The sequence below is a fragment of the Stegodyphus dumicola genome, chromosome X1 (genome assembly GCF_044657685.1).
Source record: "Stegodyphus dumicola isolate Sdum_Otavi_A_Nest chromosome X1, ASM4465768v1".
Lineage (NCBI taxonomy): Eukaryota > Metazoa > Arthropoda > Arachnida > Araneae > Eresidae > Stegodyphus > Stegodyphus dumicola.
Genome location: NC_140780.1, coordinates 154,128,499 through 154,149,464, shown reverse-complemented (window position 1 = coordinate 154,149,464; position 20,966 = coordinate 154,128,499). Strand labels below are relative to the sequence as shown.

The 20,966-nt window shown below is 34.6% G+C and overlaps 1 protein-coding gene across 9 annotated transcripts in view; it reads right to left on the bottom strand.

Annotated features, from left to right (window-relative positions):
- Positions 1 to 14,337: 14,337 nt before the first annotated feature.
- Positions 14,338 to 20,966, bottom strand: part of LOC118196632 (neuropilin and tolloid-like protein 2) — a 444,544-nt gene continuing 437,915 nt past the window's right edge. For all 9 annotated transcript variants that reach the window (XM_085807315.1, XM_085807316.1, XM_085807311.1 and 6 more), the window contains one exon: positions 14,338 to 15,045. In XM_085807315.1, the coding sequence (XP_085663441.1) occupies positions 14,771 to 15,045 (275 nt within the window). In that variant the 3' untranslated portion in view covers positions 14,338 to 14,770. The remainder of the gene's footprint in view (positions 15,046 to 20,966) is intronic.

The window sequence follows — 20,966 nt, the reverse complement described above, 5'->3', positions numbered from 1 at the left end:
GAATTTCTCCTTCAAATTAACCCTTTCTTTACTCGTAATACCACAGAAAGTTTGTAGTTTATCAATATCAGTTTGTCTCAGTTTTCTATGCTCAATTGTTTACACTCTACCTGCATTTTTCGTATAATTTGTTCCGCCCCGAGTATTTAAAAAATTACTATATGTGTTACATTACCATACAGATAATGAAATAGATACTGATAATGCAAGCTTGCAAGGGAATATGTACAAAGTTTTTTAAAAAAATTCTTTGGCGATTATTTTTCTGGATCATTAAACTTGTAATATAGGATATGAAATAGTATTTATGTGTTTCCAAAAGATATTTAAATAGTGAAAAAAGTAAAAGTAATAAAATAATACAAAATCCTGAAGTAGCACTCTCCTCATGCTGCATGACTAAGTTAAATGGCATGCAAATTTTTGATATGTTTAAAAATGCCTACTAGTACGAAAAAGATCTGGCAAAGTAGCTTCATAAATTTAGAGGCCTTTGTTAAATCGTAGTTCGTAGTGCTGTCAACAGATGGCAGCAGTAAAATTGAAACGTTGGTTTGGTTTACCTGAATATTGTAAGGATGCGAGGGTTATCTGCTTAACGGGAGAAAAGAGTTATTGCAGATTCATACTATCTGAGATAAAATGTTTGGAATTATATTAGTTATAGCGCTTGTTATGCTTTTGTAAATTTCTGAAAAAAATAGTTTTTTTTTTTTTTTTTTTTTTTTTTTAAAGTCAAACATTACGCTGCTACAAAATACGTATTTTCTGTGACGGAAAACACAATAATAATGCAACAATTATCACTTCAAAGCCATGCAACTTACTTTTTTATCCATAACTAATTAATAAAACTAATATTGATACAGATTTTGAAGGTATGTGCCACAATTCCTGGGAACAGCAAACTACTCAGGAGACTTGAATAGCTAGAGAGGAAAACTCAGCGTCGAACTCTGAAATTTTTGAGACGCTAAAAGAAGAAAGGTTAAAATTCAATATATGCGCTAAAATAATATTTATTAGATATGCATATTTGTGCAATTTCACGTTCGCACGTGATAATTTGTAGCATTAATAGCAGTTTATCTATCGTAGAATAAATTTTGAAAGAAAGGAAAATGGAAATGACGCGAAAGCATTATCGTGCTATGACCTTTCTCTGATTTTAAATTGGGGCTAAATCAACAAGAATGTCTTCAACGTGTGCCGTTAGCATATGGAAATGAAGATCCTCGTATCACTGTATTAAAATAATTTAAAGAATTTCATAGGGGTCGAATTTCTACCCTGGATGAATAACATACAGGCGTCCTTTGTTAGATACAGTCCCAGGAAAGCTATCGGCGATGCGAAAAATTTTACTAATGATAATTGTTGTACCTACCATATCATACAGAAAGAACTTAACATCACATCTATAGCTATCAAATTATTCATGAAGAACTGAATATGTAAAAATTAATTTGTCATTGGATCTATCTGAATTACCTCAAAGAGTTATTATCAAGAAACAGTAAAATTACCTAATGATGACGAACATCACAGTATTTCTAAAATCATAACTAGATATGAAACTTACATACGATTTTTAGACATTCCAACCCATCAAGAAAGCAAAGTCTGGGTTTAAAGATAACTCCTAAATCACAATGGAGAAAATACATCGATCAATGAAAAATGTAATGTATGCCGTTTTCTCCAGAAGTACAGGACTTCTCAATGTCATCAAGTTATAGGGACAGAAGACAGTTGCAGCTTACTGATGCACCATTAATAGCCTGCCAGAAATTCTTCAAAAAGTGAATAGCTTCACCATGATAATGTAGCTTCTCATTCAGCAAGGCTGACAGTCGAATTTCTTGAACAAAAACACACCAAAGTAATAGATCATGCTCCTTATTCTTCTGATCTTTCTACGTATGTCTTCTGACTACTTTTTTTTTTACCTAAAATAAAAGTTATGTGGCAGTCGTTTTCATTTTGAAGGTGATTATATTGAAGCTGTACAAAAATATTTTTTATCGATTCCATGAACTGGATGGCTTGAAACATACAATCTTTACAAAATTTACAAAAGTGCATTGATGTTGGAAGAAATGACTTTGAAGACATCCATGACTTGATAAGTTTAACTTGCACCATTTAGCAGTATCTGCAGAATGTCATAGTGACTCGTACGCACCATAAAGTTTAACTGAAAATTCATGTAAATGATTCAACTTAATCTGATGAAAACACTAAACATACAAATAAAATTTAGAGTAATGAAGGAAAGGCATACTCTTTACTTTTATAATAATTCGAATGTCAACAAACAAACAAAAATTATAACCTGCTTAACATAAGCACTAAATTCGAAATGCCATCTTATTTTTTAATTTTAAAAGCAAATGGTTGCAAACGTGATATTGTAATTAGCTCACGAAACGTTTTGCTCTTGAATAATACTTAATATTCTGTAAGGTTGGTACAATTATTCTTTGTTTGCTAACAGTTAGTTTTATCTTAACTTTATCCTATTTCTTTTTACCATCTCGTGTACTCACTCTGATCTGAAGTTTATGGAAACTGAATGGCTAACGGCATAGTTTAAAAATAAGATCTTCACCGTGAGCCTATTGGAACTTGAATAGCGTTGCTACAAAAGCCGCCTACAGTAATTTTGATGAAGAAGGGAAGAAGACCTGTTTATACTCGGTGGTATATCTGTTCCAACTTCAGGCGTTTGCAGTTATAAGCTTTAATTTATTTTCGTAAATATCAGAATCTTAGCATCAAAGCAAGTTGTGTGCTTTGCAAATTTAGAGTTGGAAGAGTTCATTTTAAGTTACGTTATTATTTTAAGTTTTCTAAGCTCACAAGCAGTGGCAAATAAAGTTATGTTTAAATTTTAGATTTGAGCTGTATGTTGCTTACAAGTAAACAGAATTAATTGCGATTACAAGTGCAGCATTAAAAGATATAAAAGGAATAGCATTCTGAAAAAATTTAACAGTTTAATATTAAATTTAAAATACTGAAATAAATCAGATTTCAGAAAAGATGATACCCGTATACTTATATAAAAACTTTCATATCAAATGAAGAAAACGTGCATGAAAAATACACACTCTTTCATCTAAAGGAAAATTTGGTGTTGTGTCGGAGTTCGAATATGGACTTCCTTCTGTATTTCTTTGCTCTTGAGTTTCGGCTGGTTATGAAGGAGAGAAAAATTGCATACCACTACCTCTGAAGAATAAATTAAATTAATCTTTGATTATAAAAATGTGCTGCCATCTGGTTGCCTTTTCATACACCAAAAAATTATTGAAAGTTGTTGTAAAGCACGAACCATCTTCTGGCCTATCTCCATATATAAAAAGATCAGTAATGTAATGTCAGTAATTTTAAATCATTAATTTAATACTTCGCCAAGCCATTAATGTAATGTACCACTACATTATTGTTCTTTCGCTCATTGAATTCTTGAAAAAGGAATGCAAAACACATACTCATAGTTGAATAAAACAATATGAACTCATAGTTGCCGACTATGGTACATATCACACACTCTTATTCCATCATGAAATGTATGATGCTTTTACTAAAAGAAAAGCGTCACTCAAAAGAAACATGACCTTACTAGGCCGCAATGTACATGTGAGCGCTGAAAGAGAATGTCGAAGGAAGGAGCTAATGTCGGAGAATATGTCAGAAAGCAGAAATGTATCAGAGTTTCTCAGACTGCTATGTAAATGGGTATCAGGTTCGGATCAGTGGAAAGAATCATGTCTGAGAATACGGGAATTCTGAAGACCTGCACCAGATGGGTACCCAGAAGCCTGACGTGAGAAATGCAGAAACGTCAAGCCACATATTATCGAGAAGGCCTTTGAATGTAAAAATGTTTATTCATGGCTCGTGACAGGATATGTAATATGGCTTCTCCACTGTGACCCCAAAATAAAACATCTTGAATTTCGGGGGGCGGATGTGGTGAAAATATTCCAAAGCGCTTCCAAATCTCGGGAATAATCAGAAGGTGCTGCCATCTAGTGGCCTTTTGATACATCAAATGATGAGCAAAATTGCGCGCATTCTGAAACGAAATAATGCAATTCTTTTTCATTTAATAAGTGCTACCATCTTTTGGCCTGTCAACATACCTAAAAAATGAAAAAAAAAATATGGTGTTTACGACTTCATGTTTTGGAAAATATTACAAAAGCATTTAAACAATCCTGAGAAGGTCGAAAAAAAGGGTCTCACTTTCGAAGAGAGACAGCAAAATATATACTAGGGGGCGCTCGGTAAGTGGTGAAATGAAGTACGTGAAGTTTTCAAATCAAAGTTGAAATGAAGGACTGAAATGAAAGTTTTGGAGGGAAAACACGCACTGCAAGTGATATTTTTTGATTCTTCAGAGGCTGTTAAATACTGTCAATCAACGCTATTAGTTAATATTGAAAGTTTCAGTTATCGTTTGGCGACTGAATTAAAATGACATAAAAAGCATAAAGCTGAAAAATATATAAGAAAGCATAGTTTTGGGCTTTACTAAGCTACTTTTTAAATAGAATAGCACTTTCCTAAGCTACTTTTTAAAGTTGGGCAATTTTTCTCTCCTTCATAACCAGCCGAAACTCAAGAGCAAAGAAATACAGAAGGAAGTCCATATTCGAACTCCGACACAACACCAAATTTTCCTTTAGATGAAAGAGTGCGTATTTTTCATGCGCGTTTTCTTCATTTGATATGAAAGTTTTTTATATAAGTATACGGGTATCATCTTTTCTGAAATCTGATTTATTTCAGTATTTTAAATTTAATATTAAACTGTTAAATTTTTGCAGAATGCTATTCCTTTTATATCTTTTAAATATCACTCAAAGACGATCCAGATTAGGCCACAGTGTGAAAGTGACCACTGAAGAAATGTGCACTAAAGTCAAGAAATATGTGATGGAAAATAGATGAAAGGCAGTTTATCAGATTCTTATCGAAATGAACATTCGTATTGGATAAATGCAATAATCTCGTATGGGAATCAGAAATGTTTGTTTGTTTGGTCTGCGTTCAATTAGTATCCAGGATATTAACCTCAGAAATGACAAAACATCGGGTGAAATGTTCCGAAGAATATTAGAGATAAAACTTTTTATCCACGACTAATGACAAAAGAAGAAACATAGCCTCACCAGAGCGGTCCAGAACTGAAACCAGGACTGGATAGAAACCAGTGGATTTTCTCAACTCGACAAGTGAAAATTGAAAAGGAAAATGAAAGGCGTGACTCACATTGAAAAGGAATAAATGCTTATTGATTACACACAACACAATACAGAGACAGCAACTGTTTATTATACTAACCTGTTGACTCAGATTTAAAATACAGCACCAAATTCTGCAGAAAAATAAGTTTTGAACAAAACATTACAACATACAGAAATCGGATTTAGGAACTGGGAAACCCTGCCGGTTTTAGTTTCCGTTCCATCCACTGTCTTCGCTGAAACTAACAACAATGTTTGTTTGTTTGTTTCAGAAACTGAAGCAGGGTTTGTGTGGTTCGCGTTATAGCGACAATAATGATTTGATGGTTGCTGATCGAAGGCTCGGAGTTAGTTTGAAAGATGTAATAAACACGATTTTAGGGGGGTAGCCAAAGCTTAACGGTTAGTTGCATTGAAGCCAAAGGATTCATGAAAGAAAGTGAGAGAGTAGTTTTAGACATTTATCTTTTACGAGTAAGTTAGGCTTACAACTTAGTTAACGCCCACGCGTACAGTGATATAAGAATTCTTGATACCTCAATTTATGGACAGCTTGAAATTTTTATGCTTGCACAAAAATTAGGCACAATGACGAGTGAACAACTTACTATTGCAAAATTACAATTGTGTCAATGAGGTCTTGACAACAACTTACAGTTCATAATGTACATTTCACATTACTGCCGTTACTTTATTTTGAAAAATGTGTACTTTTTTGTGAGATTTATACGCGATAAACGGAAACGCATGAATAAATAGCGTTTTGATATTCGCTAAATAATATATTTTGTGTTTAATATTGAAGCTGAGCTGGTGATACTTAATTATGTAAACTGTACTTGTTACTTGTAATTGTTTATCTTCTCTAATTGTTGCCCACCAGCGACCAAAGCGTAAAGTTAAAGTTATTTTCATACTTAGTGATATTGTGATATTCCAAACAGAGTCATATTTTATATCTAGCAACACTTAGATGGAGTGTTATGCGTTTTATGAGGCAGTCCTGCGCCATTTCTGAACTAAAAGTAGTTCAAGTTGCATTCCAATTGAAACTGAATTGTACTTCTACAAACTCCACTGATGACACCCATTTATGAGGCATAACTAAATAATGAACATTGAAGCAAAGAAAAAGCTGCTGAAACTGTGTTTGCTTCAGTATGGTATGTGAAAGAATTTGCTTTCTAAAGACTTTGGCTACTTCACAACCCTCAGTTACTTCACACACCTCGGTTACTTCACACCTCTCGGTTACTTCACACACACACAGGAATCTCATTTTTTGTGTTTCCTGAAGCAGTGTGAATCTCACTGCAACCTCCACAGCATCAGCAAATGACCTTCGTGGGCATCCAGAGTCTGCACTACGTGGATGCAGATGCAAATGTGATAACCATGTGTCAATTGTATCTAATTTGACGTTAATCGTTTTATTTCTTTTACATAAAATTTCTTTTAATTCGGAGATTGACAGTTATTCAAAACTTTTCAGGTCTGTTTCTGTTCTTAATTTTCCAGTAGAAAGTTAAGGAAATGCTGGATCTAACAGTTGTCATATTTGTTTATATTTGTTTTGTAGACAAGTAATTGCATTCAGTAGAAAACCGGAATGTTTTGTTTTGTCGTGTTACAGTATTTTCTACCATAGTACTCTTGTAAGAAAGACTGATATGATTATATTATAATCATGTAACACAGTTATCCTCTGATTCAAGGCACATATATTAGTGCTTCATAAGCCTGTAAAAATCGCGGTAAAAATTTAATTTTCGGATAAGTGTGCGTTCACATATGAATTGCCAGATGAATCTCACTTTCACCGCAGAACTCTGTTCCACTGTACTGAAGCTCTCAAAAACTCTATATTTCCAGCTTCATGGTGAACCTCTTAACAAACATCGACAAGTATCTCTTTCCTCGAAAAGATAAAGCCATTGTAAATTCGGGAAGTTTTCCAAGTGTCCGAAGCCGTGGCACAAGCCTGACACTTGATGACTATAGTTTAACACTAGAAGCGCCAGAGCAGTTATTTTGATTGCTTCCGTCATTTCACCTTGGCTTCCTAAGAAAACCTTTATCTTAAGAAGTCACAAATTTATGTATTTTCCTAAAAAACTAAAGAGGGGAGAAAATTATTTGTACCACATATGAAGCGAATAAAGTTAAAATTAACGAAGATATTACTAGTTATACCTAAAAGCGACACGAGCAGTCATATTAACTGCAAGTAATACTGAGTAGATTTATCTCGTTATCTCGCTCAGAAAACAGGCTTTTTTCGAAAAATAGCTGGCGTACATAATCCTTTCATTCACTGATTACTTACAAAAGTATATAGTACTTCCCTTCCTCTCTGGCACGCCAGCGTGTCGTCCGGGAAATGAGTGCATTTCTTGCTGGCACGTATACGTGACAGTAGGCGCGAAAGTGTTAAGAAGCTTTCTGTCTTAGAGAATAGAATAAGATTTGTTTAAAACTGCGTATCAATTACGTGCCTGTTTCTTTTAAGAAAGTTGTAACTGGAAGATTTGCAGTATAAAGCGAGGTCGTGTATGTGCATTGTATGCAAAAGGAAAATTAGTCAACATAATTACTACTCAGATTAATTTATTTTTATTTCTAATGACGAGGCAAAAATATTGGAAATAACTATAATTTATAAACAGAGGTTACAAACAACAGAACTAATAACAAAAAGACCGAAGTCATTGCTTAAAAAGCGTTTTGCCTCCCAGTACCTCGACTCTTCTGTAAGACCACGAAGAGCCCTACATCGTAGCAAGTGGTCCCTGTCCCATGTCTTCTCCAGAATCACGAAGTGGGCAAATAGGATCGCTGAAATGCCTATACGGCACAGGTGGGCGGCAAGACAATCATGCTTTGTAGATAGATGGAAAGCCAAAACTGCACTCGCCTTGGAATATCGGAAATATAGAGAGGAACTTATCATTCTCCAACTTTATAATGCTGTACGAGTCTGAAGATCTCTTAAGATATCAGACGTAAATATTTTTTTAAAAAAACAGTTTAATCCTCCAATAAGAAATGGCTGTATTGGGATGTTGTATTAAGCTGGCACTAATTTTTGCAAGGAAGTCCGCTATTTCATTGCCCCAAAGGCCATAATGGCCAGGCACCCACTTAAGAAGGATTTGTTTTTCCTTTAAAGTGAGAGTTCTCAGGAATTCTTGGCTTTCCAAAACTGCAGGTATTAATGTGAGTCCAACAGAGCTATTTGATTAAATGGCTGCGTGAAAATCAGAAAAAAAATGACTCCCTTTGCAAACTTAAATAATGGATAGCTAATAATTGCTTTAGGGCTATACACATGGCTACTACTTCACCATCAAAGGAGGTACCAATGTATCCTGCAGGGTCGTAAAAAAAAGAAAAACATACCAGCCCCAACTTTAAAATGACAGTCAAATTGAGTAAAAATGTGCAGCCACTGACCGCAATCTAGCCGCAATGGTCTCCAAAGCGACACATTTCAAATCACTTGGTGAAAAATCTCTCTTTCTATGGATGGTTTCCAATAGGTGTAGCCTTACTTCGACATTAATCACCTCCACAGGGCTTCTGGTTGTCAAGAGTGGTTGTATATTGCCTGGAATCTCAAGATCTTTCTCAACGTCTAAGATGTTTTGAATAAATCCATACTGGGCTTTTAATTTCCTAGGCTTGATTTCATAGTCCACCCAGTAAGGATCCTTCATTCGCTGTAGCTTTTCATAGTTGACCAAGGCCCTCATTTTCATAATATTCCGGAAGGGTTTATTTCTTGCCAACAATAGGTTATATTGACAGGTGTGGACTTCCCAGTTTCTGAAATCAAGCGAGGAGCTTGGTTTTGCATCAAAGTTTATTAATCACCGATTGTGGGGCAGTGATGAGAGCTTCACAACAATACGTCATTAAAGGCAGGATATAAGTATTAAATGTAACGTTAAGAGTGGACTGAGCGTACCCCCAGATACATCCTGCTAAACGCTTAAATATAATAAGTCTATTTGAAGCACGTTCGATAAGCTGCTAAACATGAAACTTCCAACTTAATTTAGTATCAAAAGGCCCTCTCAGACAAGTAAAGTTGTCCGTATTAGTAATCAAAGTATTTTGATACGTTAACTCTGTGCAAAAAAATCCACGGGTTAGACAAAAATTGTGAAGCTGTTTTTTCCAAATTTAGAGCCATATTATTTTCTTTACACTAATTCGAGAGTACGTGTAGGGCCTTATTTAATCGATTTTCAATAAGCGTTTTTGCACCATGTTTTGGAGCTTCGTTCTAGATTACCAAATCATCAGAAAATAGAAGACAATTCATACCAGGTGCTGATTCAAGAGCACAAACTAGATCATTGATATATACACTTAAGAGCCATTACATTATGACCATCTTCTATCTATCACAATGCGTTCTCCCAGGAACAAAAATCACTGCTAGTGCGTAGTGCATGTTGGAGGATATAAAGCGGCCATGCATGGTCTTTCCAAATAGCGCAATTATCGATAAAATGAGAAAAGCAGCTGATTTATCAGACTTTGATAAAGCTATATCGTTATGGCTCGGCAACTGGGACCCTCAAAATCAGAAACAGCACGTTTATTCGACTGTTCGCATGCAGTTGTTGTCAGCCCATATCGGAAGCTGTGTATGCATAGTGAAACTACTAGTCGCCGGCCAGCAGTGCATCGCAAATGACGCATTGAGTCCAGAGGAAAGGGGAGATTGCTACGCAATGTTCGCTGCAACAGCCGAAATCACCACCAGATACAACAGTGGCGGCCCAGACAGTGTTTCTCAACACACTGTGCAGCGTACTTTACTGCTTATGGGCCTATGCAGCCGAGGCGGAGCATGTCCCTGCACTAACGGCGCGTCATCGTAAGATGCGTCCGCAATGAGCCAAGAAACACTGGAATTGGGCATTAGAAGAATAAAAGAAAGTTGCATTGTCCGACGAATCACACTTTCTAGTGTGTGCTAATTACGCCGATTTCCAAACGAAACCCAGGCTTCCAGATGCACATTTGGACAGAGACAAACCGGTTGCAGAGGTTTTATGGTGTGGACAAAGTTTTTATGAAGCATATTAGGATCCATAATCCCCATAGAACAATCCCTGACGTCTTTGCGGTGCTATGTGAATATCCTTGCAGACCAGGTTCACTCATTCATGGCACCAGTATTTCCGGCGGGAGATGGTGTTTACTAACAGGGTAATGCATCCTGTCATAAGGGTCGAATCGTCAGGGAGTAGTTCGAGGAACATTCCAGTGAATTTCAGGTCATGTCTTGGCCTCAAAAGTCACCTGACATTAATCCATTAGAGCATTTGTGATCCCACCTGGAAAACGGAATTCTTCTGCCACTCTACCCCCTCGCGATGTGCTGGAATTGCAGGGCCGGTTGGTGAGCGCTTGGTACCAGATACCTCAGACTACGTATCAGCACATTGTAGAGTCAATGCCAGGCCGGGTGGTGGCAGTTTTGAGGGCTATAGTTGGTCCTACATGTTATTAACAGGGTGGTCATAATGTAATGTTTCTTCGGTGTATATCAAACAAGGTTCAGCTACTAACTGCTCACCGAGGTAGGCCAGGTTGTAAATTAAAACATTTGGAGATGGAATCTTCAAACTTTACCCCGCATATCCTCGGGCTTGTGAAAAAGCTAATCCAATTAAATAATTTTGGGGAAATACCAATACTCAGGAGCTTCTGGTATAAATTTTACCTCCAGACAGAATCATAAGCCTCCCTTAAAGTCAACATAAACAGCTGTCAATGTTGAAGTGAAAAATAAAGCGATGCGATGAAAAGGTATATATTTTACATATGTTTCTCTGTTTTGTTAAAATAGGATTATTCTAAAGGAGAGTGATTGGTATTAAATAAAGGAATCTGTGTCTTTGACCTGTATTTACGAATATTCATATAATTTAGGTACATTATATGAACTTATATAATGAGACGTTCGTTACTAAAAATTATTTTTTAGAAAGTTAAGAAGAGTTTATTCGAATAATATTTTCTTAATATAATTATATTTCTTTTTGCAATTAGTGTGCTATATTTTTTAATAAATGAAGTAAAATTATCAATTCAGTTTTAAATACGTGATCCAGAATATTGGGAAGTAATAAATTAAATATCATTTATAGATATTTATTGATGAAGAGCGAAAAAAGTTTGTTAAATCTTATATCAAACACAAAAATGAAATTTAACATTAGGCAAACCAGCAAACTTGTTTTTGTGTAGGTTTTGAATGAAACTGTATCGACATTAAACTGTTGGCGAAAATTTGTTCTTGCTCCTGAAGAAGAGGTACCTGTGTCTGAGTGCCCTCGAAATCGCGAGTATTGTATTAAAACTGGGGCAAAATAAGATTGTCTTTTTCAATAAATTTACCTTCAAGTGTTTCTCTTCCATTTTATTACTTGAGAAAGTAAAAGTTTTCTAAAAAAAATTTAGACTAACAAGTTTCATCTTCTCTACTTTTCATTATATTTTTCGCAATATTTTATACATACCTTTATACCTATTTAAAAATTTTCAATATATTCTTTCGTCTTTGTTGTTTTACAATATATTATATTCACTGATTTATTGAATGATGAAGCATTTAAATGATATTTAAAATGTAGCAAGTGATTGCAATATGCATTTGTATTTATAAATAACTTTTTTTAAATTTGAAATTTAAAATTTATATAGCCTTTTATATCACTCATGAGTCACTTGTATCGTATTAGCATTCAGTGCCATCCATCATTTAAATAACATAGTTTACCCAGCTAATGTTTTAATGAGTGTTCAATAGGTTGTCTTTATATTTTTTTTTTTTTACTTTACAAGAACTAGCATATTTTGTGATCACACTTTTTATTTCACAGGTTGATTAATATTTAGTATCTTATTATATTTATGTAGGATTTTAAAAAATTTTTATAGGAAGGTGTTTTAAAATAAAATTTGTGTTTAAATATGTATTTATTGTAAATACTATACCATCAAATTTTAAAGCTTTCAGTACTGTTCTTTCCGATTTGGCATGACTTCCATGCATTCATGTATCATTCATTTTTAAGTGTCACACACTTTTGAATCCGTCTTACACGTGATTGGCATGATGGGTTGATCCAATATTAATGTCCAATACCGTACATAATTCTTATTCGACGATGTTCTTGTACAGATTTCAGTCCTTTGCAAACAAAGATCTGGCAATATATCCTTGCTACCCACTGATGTACAGATGCAAAGGAACTGCCGTCTTGTGTGTGTGACGTTTCGTCAGAAGGCATTGCAAGAGTCTACGGTTATTGAATGATTTTTGGTAAGTTAAGGTAATAAATTTAACAGAGAATTGAAGCTCTGATTTATCACATTAATTCTTTCGCAAATGAGCAACTCTTCGCCGTGGATGCTCTAGTTTAACAAAATAAACTTACATATGCTAGCATATCTTTTTAAATTTGTTTTTTTTTTAAAGAAAAATATAATTTAATTTAGCAGCTAATCATGGTTCAGAAACAAACGAAAGCTGAATATGAGCTTTGCCGTAGTATTTCTCTCTCAAATGAAGTATTCTGTGTATGCGAAAATATTTTTAAAGCGTACAATCTAACTAATTTATGTACTCGAATGGATCAAAGCAAATCTTTTATTCTCCTTTAAAACTTTTATATTACGTTTACAAACTCAAGCCACATAAAATAATCATCTGAACATTTCATTATGTTTATCGATTCTATACTGGAAAAATGTGGCTTCAGATAAATTATTATAGATTCTCCTATTTTTAGAGAGTCGGCTCTTCTATAGTCTCACTTTTAAAGAAATCGTCTCTTTGATGTTTCCTTCATTTTTGGTATATTTTGGTTGACTTTTTTTGTAATAAAGATTCATAACACAGTCTTCTTTCTTTTTTCCGTCTTCATTTGCCTTCGGAAAGTTTTTGACCCTAAATTAAAAGCAGGTGAATTTTATAAAACTGACTATGTACTTTAGGAATGCTATTGTAGTTTAATTCCAAACACCAATGAGTATTGATTTTGATAATTTAATAAAGTTTTTGCAAGCGGCAAGCTTTTTCATGACTACTACTTTCAAAATATATTATTATTACATTTATCCTGCAACTATTATAAAACATTTAGCAAACCTCATCAAAAGAATGAAAGAATGTCTTATATATTTTTGAAAACGCAGTAATTTAAAAGAAATAAAAAACTGGTATTTGCGTAAAATACAATAACTGTAATTAAAAATGTAATATGCTTCTAGTCACAACAGTTGTGTACAGTTAATAACTATGATCTATGAATATTGCTTTTTGTAATGGAAATAGGAGAAAAAATATAAAGTATGCTTATTTATGCATCTGAAAGAAAAAGGACCAAACTAAGTTGAATTAGGAACAGAGGAAACGGCTCTTCAAACAACTCCAATTAGCTTGCAGAGACATTAGGTATTTTGGAAGCAAGACACTTGAAAAATGAGCAAATCCTTCGCCAGGAATCGAACCACGGACCTCTTGAATACGCGCCCTGCGTGCAGACCACTACACCCCGAAGGCACGCTAAAAAGGCGGAAAAAATACTTCATAAGCTGTTTTAACCTAATGAAGCTAAACGTATGAATAATATACCAGTTTTAAATATTTGACCACATTAAAATAATTCCAGCATACCTCAATCCCTTTTATAAAGCGATTATTCTTAAAATAAAAATAACTTCAGTGGAAAACTGTCCTACAAAAATATCCTATTAAACAACAGTTTAATACTTCATAGGAAGTTATAACTATCGAAAATCTATTCTTCGTAATTTTTCCTCTTAACTGCATGTTTTGTTTAATATTTAAAAATGTGTTGCGCCTAAAATAAGATTAAATATAGTTACGATATTGCTAAACTTCTGTCTAAATTAAAGTTTAAATGGGTCACTTTAAAAACAAGTTAAAGAAGAGTTAGAAGTAAAGAGGCGAAGAAGTTAAAATGCTTTTTTACTTTAAATACACTCTGTTTTTAAAATGTTTGAAATGGTAAATGAAATAAATTGAGGATCATTTAAGCAGGTAAGAATTTCTTTATTTTCATTTTGATTAATCATGTATACATTTTGTTGCGCGTAAAGAAAAGTAGTTGGCAAATTAGCGGCCAGTTTTTGAGCAGTCTCTTATCACACTTCAAAGAAGACTCGCAAACGTTGGCAGTGCACTTGAATCGCATTGGAGGAGATGTTTCCATGGTACAAAATAATTCTTCAAGAGAGATGGATTTGAAAATATCTCTATCCAATATCGCCTTAAGGAATTAAATACTTCGGTTTTTTTGGAGTATCAGGTATAAAACACCTGGAACATACAACCATATACTGGTTACGGATCTTAAAGGATAGCTAAATTTTACAGCTTTTCCTTTAATAACCTACGAGACTTTACGATCCGAAGCTCTGAAATTTATGAAATTAGGTTGGTCCCTTTATGGATTAATAACTTTTTAAACGTCAGTTGGATAGCCTTTGTAATTTGCTTCAAAAAAGTCGTCGGATAAGTCGGCAAGATGTCCGTGGAGGCTGCAATCGCTTGATTGAGTGTAATAATGAGGACTTCTAATGCCAGAACTTGGGCTGCGCTCTAATTGTCTCAGCTGCATGGCCAAAGCTTCCCTTTCCCTTTTTTTGCGCTTGCCACGGTAAAGGTAGTACCCAGTACAAACGCCTAGAATAAGAAGAACAAGGCCTCCTCCGCAGCCGGCTACAAGTGGTAAATGACCTAAATAAAAAAAAATATTGATTTACTAGCATTCATACACGTAAATCATAATTTACATATCTACATCAAATTCGAATTCTCGAAGTTCCTCATGTCTCTCTTGCCTTATTTATTGCTGAAATGCAAGCAAAAAATAAAACAAAACTTAACGAAGTAAATAAAATTGGTGAAAATATATGTTTTGATTGCCACTCCGAGAAATTCATGCAATTAAATATAACAAATTTACCCAGATGCAACCGGAGATTTCTAGCAAAACTATCTGCATAGTTATAAGGCCTACAATATCAAAAGCCAAATTACTCCATAATCAGTGCAACACAAGATAAACATTACTGAGATAGAAACCTTTCACGTGGTTATGTTACAGACGAAAGATTAACTTGTGTTATTCACGTTTAAATATCTTCCTTTTTATTTCAGAAGTCGAATTTCGGCACAGTACAACTTTTACTAGAGTGTGTGTAACATGAACGCGCATTAAATATGCTGCATTGTGGCACATGTGTAAATGCAGTCTTTCCACAGGATATGTCGAAACGGGCTTTTTGTTAGCTGTAAAGACACGTCAGTTCTTTTAAAAACATATTACACCGCTTTTAAAGGCATTTGTATACAACAACATTCGTTGGTAGTATAATGTGATATTTAGCTTTAAAATCGTCTTGAAATATGGCGTCTTGGTGTGGACCCTTTCATTGTCATCAATGAGCTAAGCTCGTATTACAGTTACTCACCGCAGTGGACGTAAATAAATACAACTCTCATTACAAATTTAAGACTGACAGATATGGCGCGAACGGGGAAGAAAGAATTGCCTAATCTCGCAATCGCCGAAGCAAGGTTTGTTTACGACTCAACGATAAAAACTCCTAATTTTAGTTTTAATACTGGTTTCACATATTGTAAGTCTTCTTCACTGAACCTGCTGCCACATATCAAAAAGTATGGTTAACAAGATTTCCTATTACCTTATAATTAACAAAACACATTTATGAAAAATGCGATGTTCTTAACAGTATCGAAACAAATCAAATTAGCACACTTTTCGTTTCGGTTTAGTTATACTTTTATTTGGAACGCCATATAATTCAATTACAAGGTGGCATTATGTTTCAGTTTCTCTAACAAATGCTTATTTAATTTTCGTTTCTCCTATTTTCCTCATTTCGTCACGAGGTCCCCTGATTCAGGACTTATGAAGACCTGTTTGGTAAGCAGTTTTACTTGCATGTTTGGGATGAAGAAGCAGCTTTATGCAAACAAGTTATGGTATAAAAGATTTGCAGTTAACGTTGTCATGTTTAAGACGATGTTTCCGGCTGCACGAATGACGGTTTCTTTAGTTGAACGTGCGTTATTGGTGAAGCTGTTTTACGAAAACAAGGGAAGTGCTTCTGCTGCAGCTTATGAATTTCGTCGTAGAAAGAACCTACGGCGTGGACCAATGTCTACTAAAAGTATCCGGGCCATGATTAAGAGATTCGAAGAGACTGGGAAATTAGGAGTTCAACCTGCAAGAGGCCATAAACGTGTCAACCAGTACTTGTTGATGCCGTCAAGACAGCTGTTGACGCACATTCACAGACATCAGAGTTTGGGGCTGTAGCGCGCGTACAGTTTCTCGACAGACAGGCTATTCTTACAGCACCGTCCGAAAAGCACTCAGAAGCATAATGCTCTACTTCCCATACACGATCCGCCGTACCCAGGAGCTGCTTGATAGGGACAGGCCACAACGTCTCTCATTCGCAGTCAGTTTTCTCAACAGAATGACTGTTGATCTGTCATAGCCTTGAAATATTCTGTGGAGCGACGAGGTTCATTTCTACCTCAGTGGGACAGTCGACATACAGAATTACCGCATTTGGGCTAAGGAAAATCCGCAGATCCACACTGAAATTCCCCTGCAGTCTCCAAAGGTCACTGTCTGATGTGGATTCACGGCGACATTCATCGTTGGACCTTTCTCCTTTGAGGAAATCTGTGAAGAACGTGGGCCTGTCACATGTTCCGTTACGGGCCGTCGGTACCATGACATGCTGCAGAGGTTTGTTGTGCCGCAACTACAGCAAAGGCGGTTCCTTACATCGACCATTTTCAACCAGGATGGTACGCCTCCACATATTCATTGTTCCGTGAAGGCGCTATTCCTCCAACACTTCACATAGGAACGTGTTATTACTCGCTCCTCTCCTATTAAATGGCCACCACGTTTGTTGGACCTAACTCAGTGCGAAATGTTGAATGACTTAAAGAAGTCCATAACGCTTCATGTTCATAGCCTCACAACTTATCAGTTACGATCTGCTATTGAACACACTATCCATCGACTTGAAATTTTGCAGGTGAATGAGGGTGGTCACGTGGAGCAGCTTTCCCTACATCGTCCTGGGCACGATTAACACCTGCTCCTCTTGTTCAATTTCGTCCTAATCTGTTCTTGTTTCTGAAAACTGAACTCTTTTTGCATCTCCCTTACCTTTACTTAATGCGGTTCGATGACAAGATGATCAGAAACTAGTCAATAAATGTTAATACTGTTTTCTGTATTCCGGTTTGGTCGTTTATTGTGTTAAATTTCATGTTTTGCTGAAAAGGCGCCCTCTGGTGGACATTTTAGAACTAAATTTGTTTTTCGAAATTCAGTGAGCACATCTTGTGTATAGCTCATATACAAAGTTTCGTTGCATTCCGTTCACCCGTTTGCGCTGTGGGATGCCGTTTATAGGGAAAGTTTAATTATAACCACTCTCTCTCTCTCTCTCTCTTTATATATATATATAATATTACAAACGTTTTTTCACTGACTTAAAAAAATCTGCGAATTGGAATCTATAGTAACCAACAGGAGTCCTTTGGAAAACTTGGTCAGATAATCTGTTAAGAAATAAGGCTGCGTAGGATAGGAATTTCAAAATTATGCTTTCTGGTTAATGAATTACATGACATAGTATATATTTCTTTGCGTACAAATTAAGTAACTATGTATTTATGAACCACAGCAAGAGTTATTTAGAATTTCTGTCCATTAACTCAGTTATTCGTATTATGCAACCTGCAACCTACATTATTCATTTTATTGGGATATTGTTCAATTTATCGGGTCACATACATTATTAATTTTACTTAGAGAAGGTAAATGCGACCCAAATCTCTCATATGTTTTATTTTGTGTCAAGGACACATAATTTAACTACAACTTTATAACTTCACAAAGCTCGCATAATTCATTCTCTTATTTGCTTAGCACGGAAGTGAGCTCAATAATTTTTACTGAATTTAACACTTAAATAACAGATTACTTAAATTTGTTGCACTAATATGTAGGTGCACCCTAATGGGCAAATTTGCTTAATGGTACTGGTACAGATATCTTCACAAGCATTAATAAATTGTATGTGGCATGGAAAGGTTCTCTATGTCTCGCTCTATATTTCGGAACGGAATTATGCTTTTTGTTGCAGAAATTTTCAAATTAATGTTGAGCTGATTGTAATAAGCTGTTGTTCTGGATTGGCTGAATGTTATAAAATCTTTTTTTCTATTTGACTCAAACTAAACTGCTTGGAAAAAAGAATGCTTAACTACTACAGGAGAACTTGTGATAATTTTGTTCTGTTGGTTATTATGCAAGTTACAGGTTTTCGGCGATTGTTTGCTTCTTTACGTTTACACTGTTACATTCTGAAACTACAAACGTTTTGGGGAAAAAGCGACAGAATTTGAGAGTAATTCAATTAAAAATAATAGTTTGAAAGTTAGCTAACATTCAGTAATTTTTTTATCTAATGATTAAAAAGAAATGCATAAGCAGAAACAGGTCACGAAATCTCGTTAGTTGATACAAAGAGTTGAAAGAAGTACGGAAAGGTTACATCCCTACGTCGAGGAAAATTAATTTATCACATGGCACCATCTAGTTACACTTCAAATTTGTAGAATATTCAAGATGCCAAAACTTTTAAAAAAGGCCTCAAATCATAGAGATGAGAAATAAAAATCTCACAGCAGGTTCAAATCCTGAGATTTTTTCTGCAAAGAGCGAGAAAGGTGATAACATTTTTACATTTGTGTATATAAATAACTATAATTAAATAAGAAATATTATATTGAATTCCTTGAAAAACTATGAATCAAAGAACACTACTGTATATATAGCTAATTAAAGTTAACCATTTCTCTTAGAGTGACTTTTTAAGATTAAAAATGTTTTCAATACATAAAAGTGTTCATTTGATAAATGCACATTTATATGAAACGGAGAATTTAAGCATTCCTTAAATTTAGGAGAGACGCTTCACTTCTTTTATTCAAGAAATAAGAACGAACCTAAATATTCGGACTACAGTTTGCCGATTTATGCATAAAATTCTTTGTAATAATTTTCTATACAATTTTAATACATTTCCATTTATTCAAATGGAAAAAGGCGCAAAATCCCTGTTATATTTTTAATATACTCTGCATTAAACTCCAAAATCTTCTTACACATAGCATACAATAGGCGTAGTCAGAGTAGGAGCAGTGTGTCTCTGCGATACTAATTCATTTTTTATGTATTAAAACCCGGTACAAGTCACTGAAAAATTAAAACATGAACTAAAATGCTATTTCTTTATACAGTATGCCGTTTTACTAGTTATGTGTTTAAATTTATTATCTTAGATGTACTGTCCAAGAATTAAAATAAAAAACAAAAATGCAAAATATTCGAATTTACAATGTATAAATAGATATTAATTTTTTATTTAAAGTAAGAAAATGTATTCTTAAAATAAGAAATAGAAAGATTAAAATTCAATAAAATGACCTTAAAACATCTATAGAATTTTAAGAAAATTTTACAGCTATCCGTGAGAAAGCGCATTTCACAGATGACATTATAATTCTGAAGAAGAGAAGTTTTGCACACATTTCGCAACCATATTTTGTTGATTGTTCCTTTTATTTTCCTTACTATGTTCGCAACGTTATCTTTTTCTGGAAAAAGATAACTATGGGAACTTTGTAACTGAGCTCTTCTTCAACACAGTTCTTCATCTTCTCATCAAATTAATATTTATACTAATCGATTCTGCGAATACTTTTCACCAATCCAAGCTCATTTGATAGTTATTTCAATATTTCTCTACTTATAATTATTTCATTCCCATTAACTCAGAAAATTATTTTTAAAATAATATTTGTGATGTTGAGCGAAGTAAATAAGTTAAACTTTGGTCTCATTCACTATTATTGCAATTCTTACAGATAGATAGTATCAGCAACAATCCTCTTAATTGCCCCATGCTATTTAGCAATTCATTTATTGCTCCATGTTATTATCTTTGGCTTACGTTTTCGTTTATTTTTTTTGTCTGTATTGTCTTATCTTATCTATTTTCAGATACATTGTGTAAAAATATTTGGTAATTGTAAAATTATTATAATAAGTTAAAGAATATCAAAACTGCTAACATTTTGGTGACGCCCTGCTGCAGGTCCCGACACCCCCTTGGGGGTCTCGACCCACAGTTTAAGAAACCCTGCTCTAGACGAAAATAATTTCTCATTCTGATATCTGAGGCTGAAGAACACTACGCGAATGCAGATGTAGATGATCATTCAGGCTGCAGGTCTGTGAGGCCCTGGCCTAGTATCCCAGATCTTAAGAGACTCCAAATGATCCTACAGTTCCTCATAAGCGTTTTTCCACTTATAAAACAGCAAAAATGGGCGTTAATGGCTTTTAGAATAAGTCTGTAATTATCTTCTAAAATTAGTTTAATCGGGTTATGGACAGACGTTTGTTCTAAAAGTGTTTTTCCAGTTTCTTCTAAATTCTCTTATGCTACACTGACAAACTGAAACACGTTTGAGATTGAATTATTGACATTTATTCGGTAATTCACCTGGGATTGTTTCTAATGCAAAATTAA